The sequence below is a fragment of the Gavia stellata genome, chromosome 13 (assembly GCF_030936135.1).
Source record: "Gavia stellata isolate bGavSte3 chromosome 13, bGavSte3.hap2, whole genome shotgun sequence".
In the NCBI taxonomy this organism is placed as follows: domain Eukaryota; kingdom Metazoa; phylum Chordata; class Aves; order Gaviiformes; family Gaviidae; genus Gavia; species Gavia stellata.
This window is the reverse complement of record NC_082606.1, coordinates 12,761,148-12,783,982: the sequence shown is the minus strand read 5'-3', so window position 1 is coordinate 12,783,982 and position 22,835 is coordinate 12,761,148. Positions and strand designations below refer to the sequence as shown.

Below are 22,835 nucleotides of genomic sequence, written 5' to 3'. Positions count from 1 at the left end.
GTGAAAACTGTGTCAATGAAACAATGACCGGTTTATGTAACCGGGTGGGCACTGCAGGACTGACAGACAGTGATTCCACTTCAAATGGCAGAAGATGCCTGAGGAGTTGAGGAGCAAGATGTTCTTTGCCTTAAACAACAAAAAAAAATTAAATTCGTCACAGCTCTCCCGATTTCATTGTGTGGTTCCCAGAGAGAAGAGCTGCTGCAGAGTATGCAAGTGGAGTTATCTCGTTCAGGGTGATTTAAAAGAAAAACAAATAAAACCCCAAAGCGTTTTGCTTTGGGGTGAATGACAAGGAGGAGAGAAAGAAAATGCAGCAACATGACTGGAATAACAAGGCCATATTTTCTGCTACTGCCTCAGATTTGGAAGATATCAAACGGACCAGCAAATGCCAGAACCCATAAGGTTGCACACCCATCCAGGAACAAGCCAGTTAACTGCATGATCTATGCACAGGTATATGCCATCCGGCAGATCTAAAAGCAGAGACTTGCCTGAGCAAGTGGTTGAAAATGAATGGCTGTAAGAATGAACTAATAGCAGATTTCCAGGAAGAAAACACAGATACAGTAAATCCTATTTGAGGTTATTGTGGATGTACCCAGAGTTTCTTTTCTTCCTAGTGTACAGTGCAGTTTCTCGGTCAGGTCCACCTGCCCCGTGGAAATGACCAAAGGTTAGAAGTGTTCAATTGTAGCAGGAAGGTGTTACCAAGCTGCTGCTTTTCACATCTTTGAAATAATATTAGAGAAGGTTTGTTAGATCATCTGGAAAACCACCCAGAGATACGCAGCAAGAAATGTCTGTGAGAAGATGATGTCCCCTACCAAAGAGAGGTAATAGAAACTATTAAGTAGAAATTATTTCCCTAATTTTTGGTTCCCGTTTGCTGGACAAGTGCTTCAGAGCGTGGTGAAGTGGGCAGGGACCACACTGGCTTTTACAAGAATTTGGTCCGTTGCTGGCAGAGTTGCCTACGACTCCTTATTCCACATAGGCTGCCTGAAGTGTGCAAGAACACATTTGTCACCAAAATAGACGCCTTCCCTGTTATTCCAATTTGTTCTGTATCTGGTTTTCTTTCTAGGTAGAGCTAGACTTGAAGGCACCAGGTAGCCTTAATGTCTTGGCTCTGATTTTCATTTCCTTTAATATTGAATGAGAAAATGAGCTCTCATTTTCCAAGCTGATTATTGGAATCTGCAAGAGCATCCTGCAGGATGCCTTTCCCATTTATTTTTTTCAGTTTTGGCCTTTCTGCTGGTAACACCTAAATAAAACAGGAGCTAAACAAGGTTATCAGGAATTTGCTTCAAAAGCATATTTTCAGCTGTGCAGGGGGAAGTGCTTTGCTTTAAAAGGCTAAAAAAAGGCAGTGTTTAAAAGGCTGTGCCTCTGACCCATTTTGTGTAGCCCGTGATGAGGGCTCTTCCCTGCTGTTTTCCCTCAGAACATAGTAATTACATTTTTATTATTGTGCCATGGGTGAGGTCTCCATTCATTTGACAGCCTCCAGGTTGAATTTCTCAGGATGTTCTCTGACGGGAAAACTTGATGTAGCATCACTGATCTTCAGGGCTTTAAGCATGTAGCCCATCAGCGTAACAATGTCCGTGAGGCACTGAGCAGGAGGAGCAGCGATGCTGTGGTTTACCGGCGCTGTGCTGGCTTTACTTGCGGTCCGATCTGCTCCCCGAGCAGGACACAGGGTCCTGGGGGGACATGCCCCTCACCAGGGCACCTCTGCTTTGTGGGACATATCTGGCTGGAGTGTCTTGCTGTTGTGTGGTCCCCTGATATTTTTTAGCCTTTCTGAACCAAGACTTTCTCAGGAAATGAAGCCCCGTGGTGTGTTCCTCCCACGCACGCACCAGGATCTGAAAACAGACAAACTTTCCTAACTAGCTCGTTTCCTAATTAGCTCTTGGAAAACAATCCAGTAACATAAACAAATAATTAAACAAACTAATTCCCTTCCCCTTAAGAACAAAACAAAATCCCAACCATTGAAAGGCCAAGTCTGAATTCAGCTGGGAGAGAAAGGCTGAGGCCTCAGCCTCAAAATACAATCACCCAATATGGGAACTGAAGGCTGGGAGGGTGACCAGGGGACAGGGGCGCAGCTCGCCCCGGCAGCCCCGTGGCAGAGGGCCAGGGCAGCTGGAGAGGTCAGGGGATGCAGGTCAGACCGAGATGTCTTGGCAAGGTTAAGGAAACTTGCTAAGCACATCCCAGCCCAGTAAGTCACCGTTTTTCCGTTCACTTCAAAACAGTAAGTGTAAGTCAGGGAAAAGGCTGCAATTGCCAGCAAGAGGGTTTTTTCCAGCTGCTGTGCTAACCTTGATCAGGGCAGTTGAGCACTCCACTGTATGTCCAAACCAGTCACCTGCTGGAGTATATGTCAGAATTTTCTTTGTTCAAATGCGGAAAACAGACACAGTGTGCCACTATGTTATATTAAATGTGACATCCAGCTGTCTTTGATACAGATCAATAAACACTGTGAGTGCTTTATGCCTTACTCTTCTGCTCCCCTGACTGAGAGGCGCCTGCAGAGAATAGTGGGTGGCTGGGAAAAGACGTCTGGTTTGGGACATACCTGCCACAGATGCAAAGATATGGATTGAGACCTCAGATTTGAAAAAGAACTGGAGAAGCTGATTACACCTCCTTTTTTTTTCCCCCCACTTTCTTTTTTTTTTAGAAAAGAGAAACCCCAAACACCAGAAAGGCAATCAGGGCACCCAGCTGGGCTCACTCAGCACATCCCTGCTGCTCTAAATAAGAAGGATTAAGCAGGGAGGCTCTCCCCTCTTTTAGGCAAGAGACCTATCAGCTGTACTGAGAAAAAGGATTTGAAGGCATTAGGTTGTTTGAGTTTCTTGTGGTTAGTTGATTATTTTTTTTTAAAAAAACAAATTTTCATTAGGTTAAACTGATGTGTTTTATGAAGAAAAAGAATCAACCCAAATCAGGCTGCTGAATCATTGTATTTTGTTACATAGTTGGGGTTTTTTTAACAGTGGGAGGAAAGAAGAAAGAAAAACAACTGTGAAAGACCTTCCAGAAGATTTAAGTGTTTATAAGAGGGATGATAACAATAAATCGCAGGATTGCTGGCCCTGTTACAGATGATGCGTGTGAAATGATCCAACAGTTTGTGCTGTATTTTTCTATTTGCAGGGAAGCAATAAGCCGACTATGTGAAGCTGTATCAGGTACAAATGGAGCTATAAAAAAGCGGAAGGTAAATACTGTTTTAGCTGAATGATTTATTTTCTAGATCTGCTTTTGATAAGCTGGATACGTGATTCCCTAACAGGCTTCAGTCTGTGCTGGAGTTAATGCATGTTAATCCATCTGAACTCCATATAACACGAAAGAACGCTTGTAGCATGGTGTTTAGCCTGCTTGGTTTGGGGCCGAGGCCATGCCCAACCTTATTTTCTCCAGGATTAATGCTTTGCCCAGATTTCCTGCTCTTACCAGCCTTTGCAGTGCTCAGTGCTTTATAAGTTTTAGGTTCTCGCTGGTTAAATGTAGGAGGCCTTTTTGATAGTAAAAGGGAGCTCATTCACTGGAGGATTACTTGATTGTTATTTATATGTAAAAAATTAAACATGACTAAAATGGCAGTGTTTAATGGGCCGATCATTTATTTAATAACCAGGATGCAGTGAGGGGCAACGTCAGTGACTGCTGTTGGGTCGTCCCCAGTGGAAGTTACTGATTCCCTTCTGTAACTGCGGGGCTCGGGAGGAATGAACATGCTCCTGAGAAATGAATACATGAGAGAATTTCTTGTTTTACTCAGAAATGCTTCATCCCTAGGAAACAAAGCAGAGTTGAGCAGGAAAATTACACATTCTGAATTCCTGAGCCAGCTATAACATTTAGCTCACTGGGATTTTGCTTTAAAACTTTTTTCCCATTCTTGACATAAAAAAACATGCCTGTAAGTATTGTATTCAAAGCTGGTATTTGTTACAAGATCTATTTGCATTTGATCAAGCCATTATCCTTGCTCCATTGAAATTCTCAGTAAGATATCGTAAAATCTGTTTGACTTTGATACGTTTCTGCCCTGACAGACTCAGCTGACAGCCTCTTTCTTTTGTTTCTTTGTTCAAAGCCTCCAGTGAAGTTTCTGTCTTCTGTACTTGGCAAAAGTAACCTTCAGTTTTCTGGCGTGAATATAAAACTGACCATTTCAACAAGCAGCCTCACTTTGATTAATGTTGACACGCAGCAGGTAAATCAGTGTCCTTTTCTCCATGCTACTGTATTCTTCTCCTTTCGTGGCTTCTGAAAGAAAGGCTGGGTGCTTCGAAGGGAAAGCAGCAGCCTTTAGTCGTCTTGTGCATGCCTGGTAAAGCTGAATCACACGATGCCTCTGAATTTAAAAATGAGAGCACTTCAGCAGAATTGGACATGCAGCACATGCCCTTCTTGTTTATGATGGTGTCTTCCATGGGGAGGGATCTTTAAGCACTTGGCAAACTGTTTCTCTGTGTGTGTCTCTGCCTGTACAGTGCCTAATAAACAAGGCACTAGTCCTGACTGGAGTTTCTGACAAGTCCTAGGGAAAAAAATTGTGAGAAATAATGAGTCAGGGCTTGGCTTTGGTGTCGTTCAAAGCTATTTTACAGCTGGGAAATATATGTGCATAATCAGTTATACTACACAAAGTTTCTGGGCTCCATCGAGACGTGTTCCCGAGAGCCTGGATCTGCCCTGGGACTGGGGTGTGCTCCCTTCTTGGCAGATGTGATGAGGAGCTTTGTGCTGCCACCTAATTCCTCTGTCAGCTGTTGGCTTCAGCTCCCAGCATGATCTCGCCTGGGGCCAGCAGCAGGTTTCGCTCCAAGCTGGAGCAAGAGAACATGAGGGAGGTAGTTTTGGCTCACTGGTGCTGAGGAATCATTGCACTGAGCTGATGCTGTGCTGGGTGTCAGGCAGCTCTTGAGGTTTCACTAGAGCACAGAGGTCTCCTGTCCCTTGGACCCCTGTGCTAGAAAGGGTCTATGGCACCAGGTTTCCCTTCCTTTCAGGTGCAGCAGCAAAGGGCTTCCCTACGCTGGGTGAAACTCTGGGCGTTGGCAGCTGAAGTATGGCCCTTTTAACCTGTTCCTGTTTGTAACAGGACTAAAAGCCACCTGGACAGATCTGCTTCCAGAAGCACTGATGCGCCCTGTTACCGCACACATGGACGTGCAGGGCACCATCTTGAAATTCTGTCTAGGTCTTTCATTACTAGACCTTTGCAAATGGGAAGTCCTATTTATTCTAGTCTTATGCTGCCGCCATGTTTCATCATGTTCCCACCTGCATAATCTATTGCACTTGATTGTATAGTAAAGAACAGTTTGTCTTCAGAGGTGAGGTACTATTTGAAACCATGAAAAGTTGATGCTTGATTTGGCTAGTGAAATTTCTACCAGGTAACAGTTTGGTGCTAGTGGTGAGAGAGAGTATTGGTGGGGCCTGTTCATAAAAATGCTGTCATTGTATACACCATGGTTTTAAATAAATCAAATTTAATTAATTTCTCAAGACTTTGTAAATGCATCCAGTGTCTCCAGTTATTCCCTATTCAAAGTTTCATTTAGCTTCATACTGACCAGGTTAGAAGTTGGTGGTTGAATTCATTCTGAAAACCCTTTAAGGAAGATTAATCAGGGATCTAGACGTTAATAAACAGGAATGGGTAGTCTCAAAAACACTCCTATTGTTAGCTCCTTCCTTCACAAATGATATGTGTATGCATTAATGGATTGGGTTGTCATGAACTTAATTGCTTGCCCTACGAAGATAGATGCTTTGCTGTTTTCTACATGTGTGGCACATGAGCATGTTTAACCGGTTTGTCATGCTTTTCAGATTATTGCCAACCATCACATGCAGTCCATCTCATTTGCTTCTGGAGGTGACCCAGTAAGTATTGATTTATAAGATATACTTCTGCGGGTATAATGAAATTATTATGAGAATAAAAGTACCTGCAAATACTTTGCTTCATCCCTTCCAATCCACAAGCAGTAACAGAGTACACCACAATTCTGGACTGTGACCAGTGATACAAGAAAACTGAGGGACTGAGACTGGAAAGGGGACTTGGAATAGAGACTCAGTGGGTCTTTGATAGTTCTGTATAGTTACCTTTCCCGTTCTCCATCAGTGAGCCTCAGTTCACTCAAAAGCCCCCAGACTTGGGGACCTAAACATAAGAACACACGAACACCGGAATTGCATCAGTTCTGTGGTCCCTGTAATCCAATACCTGGTCAGCACCAGCACCTCTAAATTTTAGATAAATTTTGAGTCAAGAAAAGCTCCTGTAAGACAGACATCGCATAACCTTCTTTTTCTTGCAGGTACGGGTTTTTCTCCTAGTATCATAGTCATGAACTCACTGATGTTGTCATGCAAGAGGTTTTCTGTCCTCTTCCAAGCTCTTTATTGCAACGATTGTCAGCAGGGAATTTATCATCCATAAACATGCCCTATTCCCTCACTGAATCTAAGCAAGCCCAGCCCTGCCAGCATTACGAATTTCACACTCCATGTGTTATGAAAACGTATTTTTTTAAATCAGTTTTGAATTTTCTGCCCTTCAATTTTGTTAAATGTTTTCCTGTTCTTCTGTTATGAAACAGGGAAAACAAAAGGCTCTGGGTCATGCTCTTGATAACACTGGGGTGGAAGCCAGGTCCAGCTTTGACTGGAAAATGACAGATCTGCTTCTTTGGATTTAGGAGCAGGCATGGGGAAATAGGTGGGAACTGTCCCTTTGTGGTTGATGGATCTTTTCTGGAGGGCCATGTGGGTGATGTAAGGAGCCCAGCTGCTCCGCTCTGGCTTGTTCAGGTAATTTTTCCAAAATTCCCTTTACATTTAAAATGGGAGGTAGTTTCTACAGGACATGTCTCCATCTGCCCCCATATTCGGGGTCTAAACACAGTTCAGTGTTGCTCTGTACTGTTAATGAGTAGCAATATTCTGCCTGAGAATAAAGCCTAGTGCAGCTTTAGTTTAAAGCAAAATCATCCATGCATGTACTTAAACATTAAAGATACAAAACCAGTAGGTAGTGCTCCAGTTACTTTAGTTTCTAGTTGCTCTCCAGATCTAATTTATTTTAAAAGTGTATCCTAAAATATTTATGAACTTTAAGAAAAACTTGAAAGGAAAAGGAAGGAAATTGAGTTCACTAAATGCGTAAGAAATATTTAGCTTGCTTTGTTTTAATGATAATAACTTTGGAGATTTAAAAAAAAAATTATCTAGGACAAGTTTTGCTGGCCCTAAGACCTGCCTCTCATGTCATTCATTGTGAATTATTAAATGATTGTTCTTGTGCGTATTGCAAATGGGGACCTTGTTTCCTGCCAGCTGATTGCATCTTCCCTCAAGAGAGCCATGCCTCTAAGCTGCGAATTGCATTTTCCCCATCCTGCCTTAAAGATCCAATATAACAAAATGCATCTTTAATAATTAGAAGAACGTTATTCATTACCTCATCATTTTTACTAGAACACTGAATTATCAAGCGACTCTTTGCTTTTGCAGTATGACTAGAACTGTTAATTCGTCTATTCCAGTTCCCTTTTCAGTTTTGGTAGAAAAAGGGGATTATTTCAGTGTTGGCTGGAAGGAAAATCTGAAACAGACAACTGATTATACTGAGGTTGTCTGATCTCAGCAGCAGCCTTGAGGTCCAGTGTAATTTAACCTGATCATAGCAGGACTAAAATCAGGCAGCAGCAATTGAGATCAGATACCTACTGTATTGTGTGATATTTTAAAGATCAACTTTTCTCTAAGATGCCTACAAAACTCGATCTTCATGCTACAAATTGGGAATATTGTCACTTGTCCTTTACGGTATATTAGCACTACTTTATCTTCCACTGATATCGATAAGGACTGTCGCAGCTAAAAGCTGTGTCTGGCAGCCATGCAGCTCTAATGTGTTACGCAGGGGAGGCTTCGAGCTCTGTGGGAGCAGTGGAAGAGAGCAGCATTGCCTGCTGATGAGGCACCAGTTGTGTTTCTACTCCTGTTGCATATTTTGGAATTGAAGACCCAAAGAATGCCAAATGGTCTAGTGCATTTATTACAAGAAAAGGTTCCAGCACAAGTACTGTGTTGATAGCTACCGGTGTGTCACTGATCTTTCCCTTAGCCCACTTTGCTAGCACCTCCGGCTGTTTTCTCTGAAAGAAGCACACTTTTTAAAGCTAAAAATATATCTTTCTGTACTCAGCTGCTTTGTTACGGTAGTAGGGTTGTTCATAATGATAATTTTAAAGACATTTTTCATCTTCTTTCCTATAGGATACAACAGACTACGTTGCATATGTAGCAAAAGATCCTGTTAATCAGAGAGGTATGGAAACAATTTTCAGATTGTTATACATGTTTATATGATTGCTTTATCTGTACCAAAGAATTTTTTGAGTTTTAAAATAAGAAAGCTACTGAACAGCTCAACATTCTGTACAATTTCTGACTTCCCTGTATGGCTATGGGTGATGGTATTCAGGCTGTGGCTTCAAACCTCATATTCTGTGTGTAACAGAGTGGGAATCTGTGGGTCAGACTAAAGCTGTAGTAGCTGCTGGCTCCATGTGGGGGTGGAAGCCTTCCCAAGCCAGCTTTGCCTGGGGAGGAAGGGGAGAGCCTGGAAAGCTGGGCAGCTGCCCTGCTCTGGGATGACTTCCAGATGAGCGGAAAGATAGTGAATGGGCCTCCTCATCTAACCCAGACTCCTGGGTACGTTGCTGGAAGGCAGAGTGGGATATATACTCAGGTGTATGAGCCCTTCTTCCCTCTGGAGGCTGACCCAGAGGATAAAATCCCTTTTGTATCGCTCATTATTTGCCTGCGGTAGAAGAAAGACTAGCTCTCAGCTGCTTCTTTCATGCCAGACAGTTCTCAGAGCAACACTGCCAATGGCTATAAAGTTGCTAGTGGCAGCTCCCAGGAGAGCTCACTCTAAGGTGCTGTGGATGACTCAGAACATCAGGATGAAAATCTGGAGAAGCTGAGCTGCAGCCTTAACAGTCTGGCCTGCTGCCTCTCTGTAGCTCCATCACCTGCCTATCACCTGCATTGCCATTTTGACCAACTCGGGGCACCCTGCAGGTTCAGCAGTAAGTCCCGGTGTTGACGCTGGGATGTGCAGAACTCCTGCACCCTGGCAGCCTGCAGGCAGGGCTGGCGGCTGGCCCAGCACCATCCCTGAGCCCTCTCCCACGGCGGCTCTGCAGAGGGGAGAGCTGGTCCTGGGCACAGGGCACTCCCTGTTGGAGTGAGTTTCCTGAGGTTCTGCAAGAGAACAAGGACTGGTGGCAGGAGCATGGTCTTGCACCGCGGGAGCCCTGCCCCCGGCTGCCAGAGCCACCCACACTTTTGTTTTCATGCTGTTTCACATGAAAACTGCGCACTGGCAGGGCTGGTTCTCTCCCCTGCTTCTGCTTACTGCCAGGCAGGGAGAGAAAAGGAGATACAGGAGCACTCCATGCAGGAAGCATAAATGGAGAGTTTCTTTTATTGAGGTATAAGTTGATACTATGATTAAAAAATACCTAGAGCAATTTTCTTAACACATCAAAAATCTCAGTCTTTATAAAGTCCTAAAGCTATCTAGATGCATAATTTCATGCCTAACTTTTCTGCTGTAAGCAATATAGCCTTTGTCTCTGTTTTCTAGTATAAAATGCATTTACTTAATTAAAGTAAGGTGTCTCTTTGCAGCATGCCACATACTGGAATGCCCCAATGGGATGGCACAGGAGGTGATTAACACCATAGGGCAGGCTTTCGAGCTCCGGTTCAAACAGTACCTGAAGAACCCATCCAGCCTGGTTATATCTAATGAAAGGTCAGCACGTTCTCAGTCACTTAACTGGCAGTTTTCTTTAGTACTTTTCAGGACAACAATACACTCCAAAGAGTGAGCCATAAATAAGATGCTTTGGATATGCTTTCTGGACATATGCTAATTGTAGTATATGCTGTATCTACAGAGTATAATAGATTAAAATTAGCTTATTCCAGTAAACTCCATTGATTTCAGTGACATTTATACAGGTGCATAACAGCATTGAATTCAGCCATATTGCTCCTTAGCTAAAACAGACTTATCTTAAATGATGCAAATAAGTTGAACAAATGTTCAAATTACTCTGCTCAAGTAAGTTCTGCTCTATAAATAGGGCACACGCGCACACACACGGAGCTCAGCCCTGACCCATGCGAAGTTGAAGCTCACTGCAGTTGTGGAAAGTGTGTGGTGGGGAAAAAAGCAATTGTAATTCACCTTTCTGCTGTTCTGCTCGCATCCTGCACATTGCTCAAAATATAGGGCCTAGATTAATTTTTGGACCACAATTCTCCATTTCAACTACCCTTTTTCCATTGCACTGGGGACACAACTCTTGCTGTAATTTATGGCTCTCCTCACAGGTTAGCTATTCCTACTTTTCTCAGTCTTTTCTTTACCATAACACCAAATTTGGTCACTTGCTACCTCCCACGAGTAGGTAAAGTTGTAATGCTGCTTAACTGCATCCTGAGCACCGGGAGTCACCGTGCAGGCAGTAACTGATGCAGTGCAACAGAACTGGTTTTATTACACAACAGCAGCCCTAGCTCCAGTTTATATTTATTTCATTGTAATAGTGGTTCTTGCCATTCCACTGCTAATACTGGTCTGTTTTCCTGGGGGACAATAACCAGAGGAAAAGCCTTTCCTATGAAACTCTGCTAGCTTATGCCACAAGTAAATCAGAGCAAGGAGAGATGGAAGAGGCTAATTAGATTCCCTCCTTGAGCCTAACCCGCAGCCAGCCTCGGAGAACGGTCCTCGGGCAGAGAAGTCGGATATTGCTGTGTGAATGAGTCACCCACTTCCAAACTGCTATGAATCACATAATCAAATACTTGCATTGCATATCACATAATCAACTACTTGAACTTTATCTCTTTCCTGCTCAAGACCTTTTATCCAATTATATTCTTGTTAAACAGAGAAGTAAGTTTTGAGATGAGCTTTTTATTTCGGGACCGGAGACAGTACAGGAAGCACCTAGTTGTTTTGCAGTGTATCAGCTGCACATCTAAACTATCATCATTCTGATTTAGCTCAAGAAAAACATTGGGTGCACTCCTTCATGTCATTCAGTGTTTTCTTCAAGCTGAAACAGAGCAGTTATATTGACTATGGTTATTAAAATCAGGGTGCATTTCACTCAGGAAAACTGCATATTTTTTTTGTATCAATATTTGATTTTCTAAAACAGTTGTAGGCTTGTCTAACTAAATGCCACGAGGTTTTAATTTTCTCTTGTAAGTCCCTCCTCACAGCAATCCCTAGGTTTATACAGTTGAGACAAGAAGCCAGAGGAATTAGTTTTATGATCTACATTTTGGACACCTTAATGAACATGCATTGGCACTCTTACCTTAAAGTCTGAGTAGGTGGCTCGTAATTTAAAGGCAAAGAAAAGGGATTTGGGCTGCCTGGTGCTAAGAAAATGACTGTACCTCCCTGCACCCCAAATCTGTGATGACTCGATTTTTAATTCAGGAGGAAGTAACTGGAAAAATAAACAGCTTCGAAAGTTCAGGCCCAAAGCCCTTTACAGCCTCCATATGGCTAATCTGTGTATTGTGCGATGCGCAAACACTGGGGACATTTGCCTACACTAGAAAGCAGTTGATTACATCAGTTGCTTTTTTTTTCCCCATATTTTTTCAGCGAGGCAGCAAATGCTAATGGATCAGCTGGGAATTCACAGGAGAGGGAGGATCATGAATATTACAATGAAATTCCAGGGAAAGAGCCTCCCACTGGTGGAGTGTTAGACATGCGAATGAAAGTGCAAACAGACCAAAGGGCTAACTGTCTTATACAGTGCAAAAAGCAGAATTGCTTGGTAAGTACATCATCTTCTGGGATAACTATTCACTGTCTATTATGGGAATGAATAATAAAGTGTTACTGCGGTGTAAAGCATGGCATTAACATCAGAACCAGATCCTGATTATCCTGGGAAAGGGTTTTTTAGGCTAGATTTAATGATGCTTAGTACATAATTGAATCCCAGAGCACTTTCTGAATATTAACTGGTTTGTCCTTAGAGTACTTTTAGGAGACCAAGTAATATTCCCTTGTTCACTCGTTAGCTGTGAGAAGAAAATAGATAGAGATTTAAATGGCTTGTCTGAGAGAACATCTGCAAAATCTGGGACCTCCCGGCTCCTGATTCTGTGCTCTGATATTTCATCCTGTCCATTATGCTCTACAACCTATACACACAACATTAACTGCTTGCAATGTATATACAACATCAATTACCCTTGGAGTGTTTCAAGACGCTCTGTTAAATCAGCCACAGCAGCAAAAGATGCATGTATTTGTGGCTCTTGTCTGGGATAGCGGGGAATAAAAACCAATCCGTCAGGGAGTAAAACCAGCTGAGTTCAGACTGGCTGAACAGACTTCAAAGCCTGCTCTGTGAGTTCTTGGAAACACCGGCACTTCCCCGCTCAGGGAAGAAGGCATCACTACTTTGCTCAGAGGGAGCGCACTCAGAGGTGCCCGCTGGAATCCGGTTGGTGCTGTCTAAAAAGTTGCTGCTCCCAAGTGTTACTTGTGTCTGGTGGCAACTGCTCCCAGGTTCCTGGGCATTCCTGTGCTACTGCTCCGTCCATTTTTTGCTTTGTTAACCTCAACCAAACTGCACATCTCAGCTGTGGGCCTGGTGGTGTCCGCCTCCCCAACAGCTCTCTAAAAGGGTGTTTGACTATATCCTGAATTTGCATGCAAAGCTCGCCAGAGTTGTTGCAAAGAGTTACCCTGCAGCATGTAAATGCAAATGCGTTTTTTTTCATTGGGTGTTACTTCTTGGGTTTTTTTTCCTTTCAGTTCTGATGACCTTCTAGTGCTTCTCAGGCAACTTGGTGACCATTTTGCTTTCAAACCATGATGTCTGTAGTTATTTCTCCTTGTTTTTATTGCAAAGAAGATTTATAAGAAAATCTGAACTTTATTACCTAGGAGTTATACTGTATATACTAAACCTCAGATACACAACTGGGCAGTTAACGGTCTCTGTGAGGTTGAAGTATGTCCAGTCATGACAACCTGTAGAAAGAGGAGTATCAGCATGAAATATTGAGGAGATGGGAATTTTTTGGTGAATATTATGTGTTTAGTTACCTGTATCCCAGTTAACTGGTGCGTGGATGTTTTAAAGTTACCTGAGGTTTCTAAGGGACTACTTTACGTGACTGTTTTTATAATTTTTTTTACAGACAGGCAGCCCGACATCCATCAATATATATGAAAATTGCCCAGAAGGAAACAAAACTGTGGGTACGTACTCTGTTTTCCTTCTCATGCATATGCAGAATTAACCAAGGCAGACTGCCTGGAAGAGCAGCCCCTTGGCTTTCGATACAGTGGTGAAAAGTGTTCTACTTAGTGGGTCATTTCTAGTTCCCTAAGATGAAGGGCAGACAAAAAAGCCTTACAGCTTTTCTAAAGGCCACTCATCTATTTTCATGTCTGCTGGCAGACTTGCTCGTTTTACTTGTCATGATACTGTACAGTAGCTCTTTGTTGTTTTATTCTCTTTCATACTCTTTGTTGTTTTATTCCCTTTCATACCCTTTGAACAAGGAAGATACTTTGCTCCTTATCAGTCTTTGAAAATACTTCTTCTCCCTACAAATGCTCTATGAGACCCAAACTATCAGCATCGGGTGGTTGTTCCAATGGGAGCCTGTGCCCTTGGTTCTAGCATCGCTGACTTCTCAGTGTGGCTGTGCCCTTCCCCTGCCTTGGGCGGCTTTGTGCAATTTGCCTTGAGCAAAACTGCTCTCTGGGACCCCAGGAGATCACCAGCCTCCATCCCTTTCTGGACTTCCCTTGCCACAGCTGATGCCCTGAGCACATTTCCTCAGCTCATCTCTTTCACTGCACAATGAGGTCCTTTTTGAATTCTCACCTGTGCTGCTCTAAAGCGATCCATTACACTGTCTGCAGGGGATAGTTCAGTTTCTTGTGTTATTTTTGATTTAAGGAAAGGAGAATCAAATGGTTTCTACAAAGAGAGGGTGAACAAATAAAAGAATGAATGAATAGATCTATGAGTAAAACATTTGCTAAAGAGCAAAAATATGTGTGCTATTTGGCTAGCTGAAGTGCTATTATTTTCATACCCTGCAGGGGATACTCTGTTAGCCTGTTCCTAGGCTTGGATCCTAACCTGACAGATGTGGCTTTGGCTCTCCAGGCAGAGCCACAAAGCGCCAACCTCCTCCATCTTCCCTGTTCCACCAGAATAGCAAGAGAGAATTGTTCAGCTTCCCACAAGCTTTTTTTTGTGGTGCAGAGGGGAAGGAAAGGGCTTTGCAACAAACAACGTATATGGCTTGTGTCTCTGTAGAGTCATATGTATTAATTTCTTTTCAATCAGTGGGGGGTTTACTGCTGACAGTGATTGAAGCCGAACTGAACCAGCGCGGAACATCTTTGAAAACTTCATTCTAACTCATTTTGGATAGTGTACCTTGTGCCTTCTAGCCATAAGAGAAAAATGAGTTCATCTGCCAATTTTTCTTTTCCTTCTGAATGACTTTACTGGGATATATAAGAACAACAATGTTCCTATTTCAGCTTTTACAGTTATTTTAACTTGAATTAAAAAAAAAAAAAAGAAGGAAGTCTGTGCATACTATATACTAATTGCAGGTAATTGTGGTGAAAGATCACAGAAGACAAAAAAAGAGGCAACATTATTGAAGCCTGCCTACAAAATAGATCTTTTTGATGATTCATGTTACATCAACACACAGACCCTGCAGTCTGCAGTCTGTACAGCCCGTGGTACAGCAACAACACAGATCCATGGGACCCCACTGTGTCAGGCCAGTAAGTTCCCATTGCAATACCGTATCTTTCTAAGCTTTGAAAAGAGGGGTCTTGTCATCTGTGTGCATGGAGGAAGATTTTGGTTTCCCCATAAGAAATATAGAAAAGACAGGGGGAAGAAGTCCTTCCTGGTTGGATTTTTTGCTTGTTAAATTCAAGACAAAGGGGATTAAAGAGTCAAAGTAGTGATGGTAAGCAAGCAGAGTAACCTTTCATCTTCTGTAGTTGATTGATGACAATAGTGTTCCACAGGTCATTACAACCATACTTTCTCAATTCTTGCATAAGTGACCATTGAATCTCATCCAAACTGTTTGATCAGTAGTATCTATTAAATGTATGTCAAATTAAGTCTTGATTTACAGACTCAAAGCGGTGGATATCCATTAAATGACTATATAGTTGCTACTGATTGTCCTCATTATTGAAAAAAAATGTATTTATTAGCATTGCTTCCTACTGAGTGTTTTCTGTCAGAGTTGGCTCCACACACGAAAGTGGGCAAAGGACTGGACAGAACTCTACAGTAAAGGAAATCTGTGACCATTGAGACATTTCCAACCCAGGGCTGTATTATGCTCTAAAAGGAACTGTCTATATCCTGAGGAGCCTTAGGTTGCACAATTCCATTGAAGAATTGGTATCCTCTTATTTTCCTTAGAAAAATCCTGCCTGTGAATCATTTGCAGTCTGACTGGCTATATCCCAAACCACCCAGTTTTGTTAGTACATTTAGTAATTGTTCGTTTTTTCACAGCAGATGCATCATGCTGTAACCCTTCCCTTCTGGCTACGTTGGCCATGTTGTCTTACATTCCTGCACATAGCTGGAGCCACTCAACATGACTCTCCCAATGATCCGTGACAATCTCTTCAGACCTTGTTAAAGAAGAAGGAAAGACTAGATCTTAAAAAAAGAAAAAAAAAAAAAAAAAGGTGGCTAAAACCCAACAAAAATCTTGTTTTTACAGGGAAGATTTGACTTTTTAATACAACAAAAGAAATACAAACCCCAAACAGTAGAGCATCAGAAAAATCTGTTTCCAGTCTCTGTTGCCTAGCGACCCAAGGCTTTCCCATCTAAGGTATGGGAGGAGATGATGTGATAATTTTACCTAATGCACTGGAGGGTTGTGAGCATTCATGTGTGCATATTATTACAGTCTGTAAGGTTGGCTTGATCACAGCTTCAAGACTGAAGCATTTGAATTTTTTAAAGGCTATAAAAAATATTGTCTTGCATCCTTTTAGGATGAAGTTGTACGTGAAGTGTCCAATACATTCTCTTTCATTTAATTTTAGAGTTACCGGAAGCTGTTCAGCAGAGTGCTACAAGCAACACAGCTGGTTTCTGTGTTCTGCCACAAATAAAGCAACAGCTAAAGAATGAAGATTGTTACCATGGCAAATTAAACAGGAAAGCAGCAGAGAGCCTCTTAGTCAACGATGGGGATTTTCTGGTGCGAGAGAGCACAACATCACCTGGTCAGTACGTCCTCAGTGGACTTCAGGGAGGGCAAGCAAAGCACCTGCTCTTGGTGGATCCCGAGGGCAAGGTATGAGCATCTCTTACAGTGAAATTTCAGGGCTACTCAGATGTTTCAGTCAAAATGCACGGGTGCATTCCAGGAAGTGGAACTGATCTGATTCCATCCAGGTTAATTTAAATTTAGTCAGTGACTTCAGTAGGTTTGAAAGTTCAATTCAAGAACTGAAGTACCATGGAAATAGAAGGGAGGTACTTAAATGTTGTTGTTAGTCCAGGTGCTGATAATTAGTGCATACACTTAATACATCCTTTGAGTCATTGTTATATTGCTAGAAAAATAACCCCAAGTAATGAATTTGATTAGTAACACACTTCTGGATACAGAAAAGGTAGTGTTGGTTTGTTGTCACTTCTATTCTCCTTGCTTCTGCTCAGGGCTAGAAGAGCACTCTTGAGTGGCATCTCTCTGAGGAGAGAGTAAATCAGAAAAGTAATCCTCAGTGGGATTTAGGGAAAAATATCTCTCTTCTGTGGAGAAAAAGAATGGTTATTTCCATTCCCCTTAGGAGCTAGTTCCCCTTAGCAAATTGAGCCCAGTTCTACGTACAGTCTCTTTAACTTGGTCTTCTGCTTTTCATGTCAGCTAACGGTAGGTGAAAGGATAGGTCTGAATTGCTGTCTGCAGCCTAACGATCCTGCTCCAGTGAGTTCAGTGGTTTAAATGTCTTTTGACTTTAATGGGTTAGGCTCATGTCCAACCAGTTAAAAGCACAATCTAACCGTAAATATATTCTTTTGCCTCTTTCATTAGGTGAGAACCAAAGACCATATATTTGATAGTGTGGGTCATCTTATTCAGTATCACATGGAAAATAATTTGCCAATCATCTCTTCTGGAAGTGAAGTGAGCTTGAAGCAGCCTGTAAGGAAAGAAAGTAATGTGGGACACATGCAATACCACAAATAATTCCTTGGATCTCACAAATCGCAAGACAATTCATATTTGAAAACTGTACTGAGAACTTTCTATTATGAAGACAATTCAAAAAAGTATAGACTGCACTTTCTGCTGCTGTTCCAGAAGATACCCTTTTTTGTGTGTATGTATGGATATATGTATATGTGTATATCTATGTAGATCTATAGAGATCAACAAGCATAGTTATATAGATATATATAATCTTAACGGAATTACACCTTCAGAGTGTGAGATTCATTTGTCAGAAGGTATTTTAGACAAGCACAAATGTCACTTTCAAGGTCATACTGAATCAGTAACTATTTAAAAGCACAATTAAACCTCTACATGTAAAAGCTCACTTGAACGACCTGCTGGAACATTAGTATGTGCCTTTTAGCATAGAATTATTGGAAACCAATATTATTTATACTGAATTAGTTTCGGGTGGTTAAACAAACATGTCTAAGCTTTTAACTATTTGCCAAAACAAATGGAATTTGAATATTACTAAAACGTCATCTGCTTTCAATAGACACTAACAATTTCATTTTGCTTGTAACAGCACTTTACTAGCAAGTAATGTTTGAAATGAATAGCATTCACAATACAGAAGGTTGTCCGGTTTCTTAATCATTTTTTATCACTGTCTGACTACTCAAAGATTTGAGATTATGCAACATTTACAAAGTTGAAATTAATATATGTAATATAATTTTGGAATAGAACTTGTTAAAGGACAAGCATGCTAGATCCTAATATTTTTGTCTTGCATATGATTTTACTATTATTAGCAATTAATACTGGAGACATCTCTTTTTAAAGGTAGGCTAAATATATTTTCATTGATTACATAGTTGTTTACAAACTAGAGAAGCTGAACAAAACTAATGATACATTTTGAGAGAAAACTATTTAAAAGACTGTTTGAACTTTGCATGTTCCCTCATTCAGTGTTCTTTCCAAACCAAGATACGGTTTTCCCTTTCTTCACATTTGTTCCTAAACACGGAAAAAAGCCTTTTAAAGGAAACCTATGAATTGTTTTGCCACAATAAATACTCTAAATATGAACAATCCTATGTTCAGAATGAACAGTGATTTATTGGGCTTCCTGTTGAAGAAACAGTGATTTAATAAGTAACTGAAGAAAGGCAGGGGGGATTTGGGGAATGAACCAGTAGTCTGAGTGATGGCCTGAGAAAGTTGTCCCTTTAAGATAAGCAATGTCTTCTGGCATGAGCAGGAACATTCCCTCTGTCTCCCAGCCCACCAGCTCAGTTCCATAAGGCAGGCAATTGTTTTGAGTTCAGCAATTGCTGGAAGACTTGACTATAAAAAACCCCCACATTCTGTTCTTTTGCCCGTGTTTGTGTTAAATGGGACACTATAGTAAGAGCTCTTTTCTCTACAAAGCAAGGGGGTCATATATACATAAAATTATTGAAGACATAAGCTTTCTTGGAGGGGAAAATATGATGTAAAGAGCCACACTTAGAGCTGACTAAAAACCATCTTTATTCTTATCCTCAGCTAATAGGCATAAAATATATTTCATTCCTTGATAATAACATGATTAAAATACCCAATTACATATACTGAAGCATTGAGACACTTTAAAACATTAGTAGTTGATTTCCTTGCTAGTAGTCTGGCATTATTGATACCTCAAGCCTTCAGACTAGAAGCTCAAGCTTATGCCTGTTCTATCCTATGCAAGGTTTTCACATGTGAAGAAGGCCCCCAGGAAAAGTTCATGCTCAAGCTTTATGCCACTGCAAGGATAGCTGGCAAGAAACTGTAAAGGGAATATTGAATCCCTGCATAGTATCCTTCCCGTTATCATGTCTTACCAAACTTCATAATGTGCTTGACATGACTTTATTGAGCAAACAGTGCAACAAAAATAGCTAATTCTGCGGCATATCAAGGGTAGAGAAAGACCTGCATAGGATGGTTTTGATTTTTGCATCAAAGTTGAATTTTATGACAGGTCATAGAAGGCAAATGTGCAGAACTCAATCTCTATTTTTAGTACAAATCAGAGTTACTTGGGACTAGACTAATAGTGTTTGGAGTTGTGATAGTATGCGATGAAAGTTGTATGACTTTGCCAGTCAAGATACTGACCTGAGGACTTTTTTCACTTCACCCATTTTCACTTTACTTATGCATAAAAACATCCAGAGTCAGTGTGTGATGTTTGGATCACAGTATGACACAGTCTAAGTCTCTCTCTTTGAATATCACTAACTTAAAACAGAAGTAATACCAGAATTTTTGTTTTGTTGCTCCTGCATGTTTTGTATGTGTCTGGAGCAAAACTGTGAAGGAAAAAGGCAAGAAAGGGGAGATAATTGGGTGCTAGTGAAATAAACAAGTTTCTTGAAATCTCTTGATGTGATAGAAAGCAAAGAATCCAACTAATTACAGATACAATTCAGACACAACACACCCGTGCATTGCAGACAACAGACATTTCCCTAGAATAAATTACATCCATTCTTCTGGAGCCAGAAGCAGGAACTGAGTTTTTTGTTTCTAACATTTATGTGCCTTCACTTAGTCATTACTGCTGCTCTTAGTCTCTGTGGACCAGCCATCTCGTGTAAAGTACACTATCATCTCCTGTGTGGAAGTCTTAGAAGAAGTAACTATGCTAAAAAAAAAAAAAAAAAGAGTTATCTGAGTTTTGGAAAGTTTTCTAAAATACTGTCCTTGAGAAAGTTAATATGAATTGTCAGGCACATTTAGACTTTTTTTTTTTTTAAATCGTTTCATGCCTGTGAAAATGCTGAGAATTGGTTAATCTCTGTTCTCATGGTTACTAGAAACCACTTGGAAAAATAGGTAATTTTGCCTATAATGTCACATTTACAAGGCATAGCATGTTTGTTCTTTTTCAAAGCTCTTATAAATTTCACTGAAACACATAAACACACTTCTCTGTTTGCTTTTATCAATAAAAATGTTGTAACAAATGACCCAAATGCCTCTCTCCTACCACAGCTTCCATTTTCTGCTGCTAGGGCAGGCAGGCGGCGTTACTACTGCTGAGGGTGTCACCAGATGGAGCTATTACAGATCTTCCTCATCTGTGAACAAACACTCATTGTTCGAGAAACCTTTCTGTTTTTTTTTTTTTAATGCTTCCTACAGGCAATTATGTGGAAGAAGTCTGTTCACTCTGAGAAACTTTTTTTTTTAAAACAGATTAAAGGAAGCCCTCGAAGCAGAGCAGCTCCCCGCGCACTAGGCACCCTGAACAAGGCCGCCTGGGAAAGGCCTGGTTGCTCCTGTGCTCCCGTGGGGCTTCACAGGGCAACGGCCCGGTCCCCCTGGAGGGTTTCCCTGTGTGCAGCTCAGCCCAGGGCCTCAGACATCGTGTGCCATCACCACCCTGCCAGCACAGGCGCAGTGCGAGGACGAGGGCACAGGCTGCAGGAAGCTCCCTCAGGGGTGGCTCTGGTGTGAGGAGAGGGGCAGTAACTGGTGACAATTCCCCCCAGCCACGCAGCTCCTCTAAAGTGACAGATGTTCGTGCCACCCTGTCAGCTTTCATCATGACGCTGTCGTGAGGACCAGCGCCCGGTCACATGACGTCATCCCGTCGGGCTATGACCTCACGAAGGCATCTCTTCGACAATGCCATCGCGCATTGCCTGGCAACTGCCACGTCTCGCTGCGAGATGGCGCCTCCGCTACCAGCGCCGAACGCCTCCCTGCGCGCGCACTCGCAACGTCGCGGGCAGATCCCGCCCCTCCTCAGAATGGCCACAGCCATTGGCCGACCTCTTAACCAATCAGCTACCCAGGTACGTTCCCGCTGCCATGCGCGCCTGCTTTCGAACAGTCAGCGGAGGCGGGTTTGCAGCGCAGCCGAGCACGACTGGGGCGGGGCGAAGGTGTTCGCCCTCCCGCCTTCCTTCCTGCGCAGCGAGGCGATGCTGCGGCCGCGGGTTGGCGCCCGTGGCTGTCAGTCAGGGCGCTGGGCGCAGGATTCGGTTGTCATGCGGAAAAGCGGTGGGCGCGCCTTTGTTGTGCCCGAGGGAGGCGGGCGGCCGCGGCGCCTGGCGGCTCAGGTGAGTCTCGGTGCTCGGGACCGCGGTCTGCCGTCGCCGCCTCCTTCTCCTCCCCCGCTCCTCTCCCTCCCTCCCTCACCCCCCTTTCTTTCCCCTGCCCCGCAGAGGCCGGGGTGAAGCCGGCTGAGGAGGCCCCGGCGGGAGGTGCTCCCTCGGCCGCTGTGTGAATACCGGCAGCAGTCGTCCCTGCCAGGTGCCAGCCCCGCGCCGCCGCCGTGAGGGGGCTGAGGCCGCAGCTGAGGAGCTCGCCCCGCGCGTCCTGTGGCGGCGCGTGCTCCTTGGTCGCCCCCCCCGGCTCTTCCGTGGCTAGTTGCGGCTCTTACGGGCCATGAGCCAGTGCAGCGGGGCTGTATCCTTTCGTCCGGGTGCCTCAGCTCGTGGATTGGGAAGGGCTTTAAGGAAAGAGGGGAGGGCAGGTGGTCGTTTACAGCTGATGCGGGTTTGGGGGGAAGATGGCTGAGCTGCTTCAGCATCATTCCATGAAAGGTGTTGCAGACGGTCACACTGTGGAATCTGGTGTTTTAGGGGGTGCACAGAGACAGGTACTTGCGTTGCTATGATTCCTGCTGACTGTATTAGAGTTTCCTTGAGTATCAGTGGGCAAGCAGGTCCTTTAAACATAATGAAGTGAGGCATTATGTCTTAACTTGGGGATAATGCTCTTGTAAAGCTTACTTTATACTGAGTGAAGACTTCAGCATGTGCTACACCTGTATGCTCAAAGAATGTGCTATTCTGTAAAATCTTTGCATCAATTATTTCTAGTTCATAATTGCCTGTCAGGAGTATCCCTTCATCAGGGAGTAACTTATCTTGCAACCAAATGTGGGCCAGCGCTTACACACTGTCGCTTACTGTGAGCTCAGTGTAGACAAGTCCTTGGGAGCCTGAGTCTCTTCATTAAGCAGTTAAATCTGGAACTGATATGATACTTCTTCTATTTCCATGATAGTTTTCCTATTTTTCCTGTCAGAGCTATTATCCAAATGCGCAAGTAGCAGCATACTTTCAGTATTTAGTACAAAATATAGTTAGTTATTCTCTAGAAATAAACGAAGCAAGATTTTAAAGTGGACATAACTGTCAACATATCATAGCATATGTGTAACATATAGTGTTAGAACTTGAAGAAAATAATGTCTGGTTGTAAGTGAACTTCAGTAATCTCATAATGTCAGCATATGAAAAGCCCAAATAAGCTGTTTAAAGTGGTACCTGCTTAGAAATTAGTAGCATTGGATATACTGAGAAACAAAAGATCAAGTGAATGATATAGGTAATGTGCAATGTTTGTTTCAAAAAATACGGTTTTGTGTGTGTTTGGCTACTTAATTCAGGGAGTGAGAGTGGTACTTT

General features: G+C 42.6%; 1 protein-coding gene across 1 annotated transcript in view; it reads left to right on the top strand.

The window, feature by feature from the left end:
- SHC4 (SHC adaptor protein 4) overlaps positions 1-17,484 on the top strand; it is a 34,099-nt gene extending 16,615 nt beyond the window's left edge. Inside the window, exons 3-12 of the mRNA XM_059823737.1 lie at positions 3,190-3,253; positions 4,139-4,258; positions 5,887-5,940; positions 8,344-8,395; positions 9,766-9,892; positions 11,771-11,948; positions 13,330-13,390; positions 14,771-14,950; positions 16,253-16,506; positions 17,251-17,484. Of these exons, the coding sequence (XP_059679720.1) occupies positions 3,190-3,253; positions 4,139-4,258; positions 5,887-5,940; positions 8,344-8,395; positions 9,766-9,892; positions 11,771-11,948; positions 13,330-13,390; positions 14,771-14,950; positions 16,253-16,506; positions 17,251-17,406 (1,246 nt within the window). The 3' untranslated portion in view covers positions 17,407-17,484. The remainder of the gene's footprint in view (positions 1-3,189; positions 3,254-4,138; positions 4,259-5,886; positions 5,941-8,343; positions 8,396-9,765; positions 9,893-11,770; positions 11,949-13,329; positions 13,391-14,770; positions 14,951-16,252; positions 16,507-17,250) is intronic.
- The last annotated feature ends 5,351 nt before the right edge of the window (positions 17,485-22,835 follow it).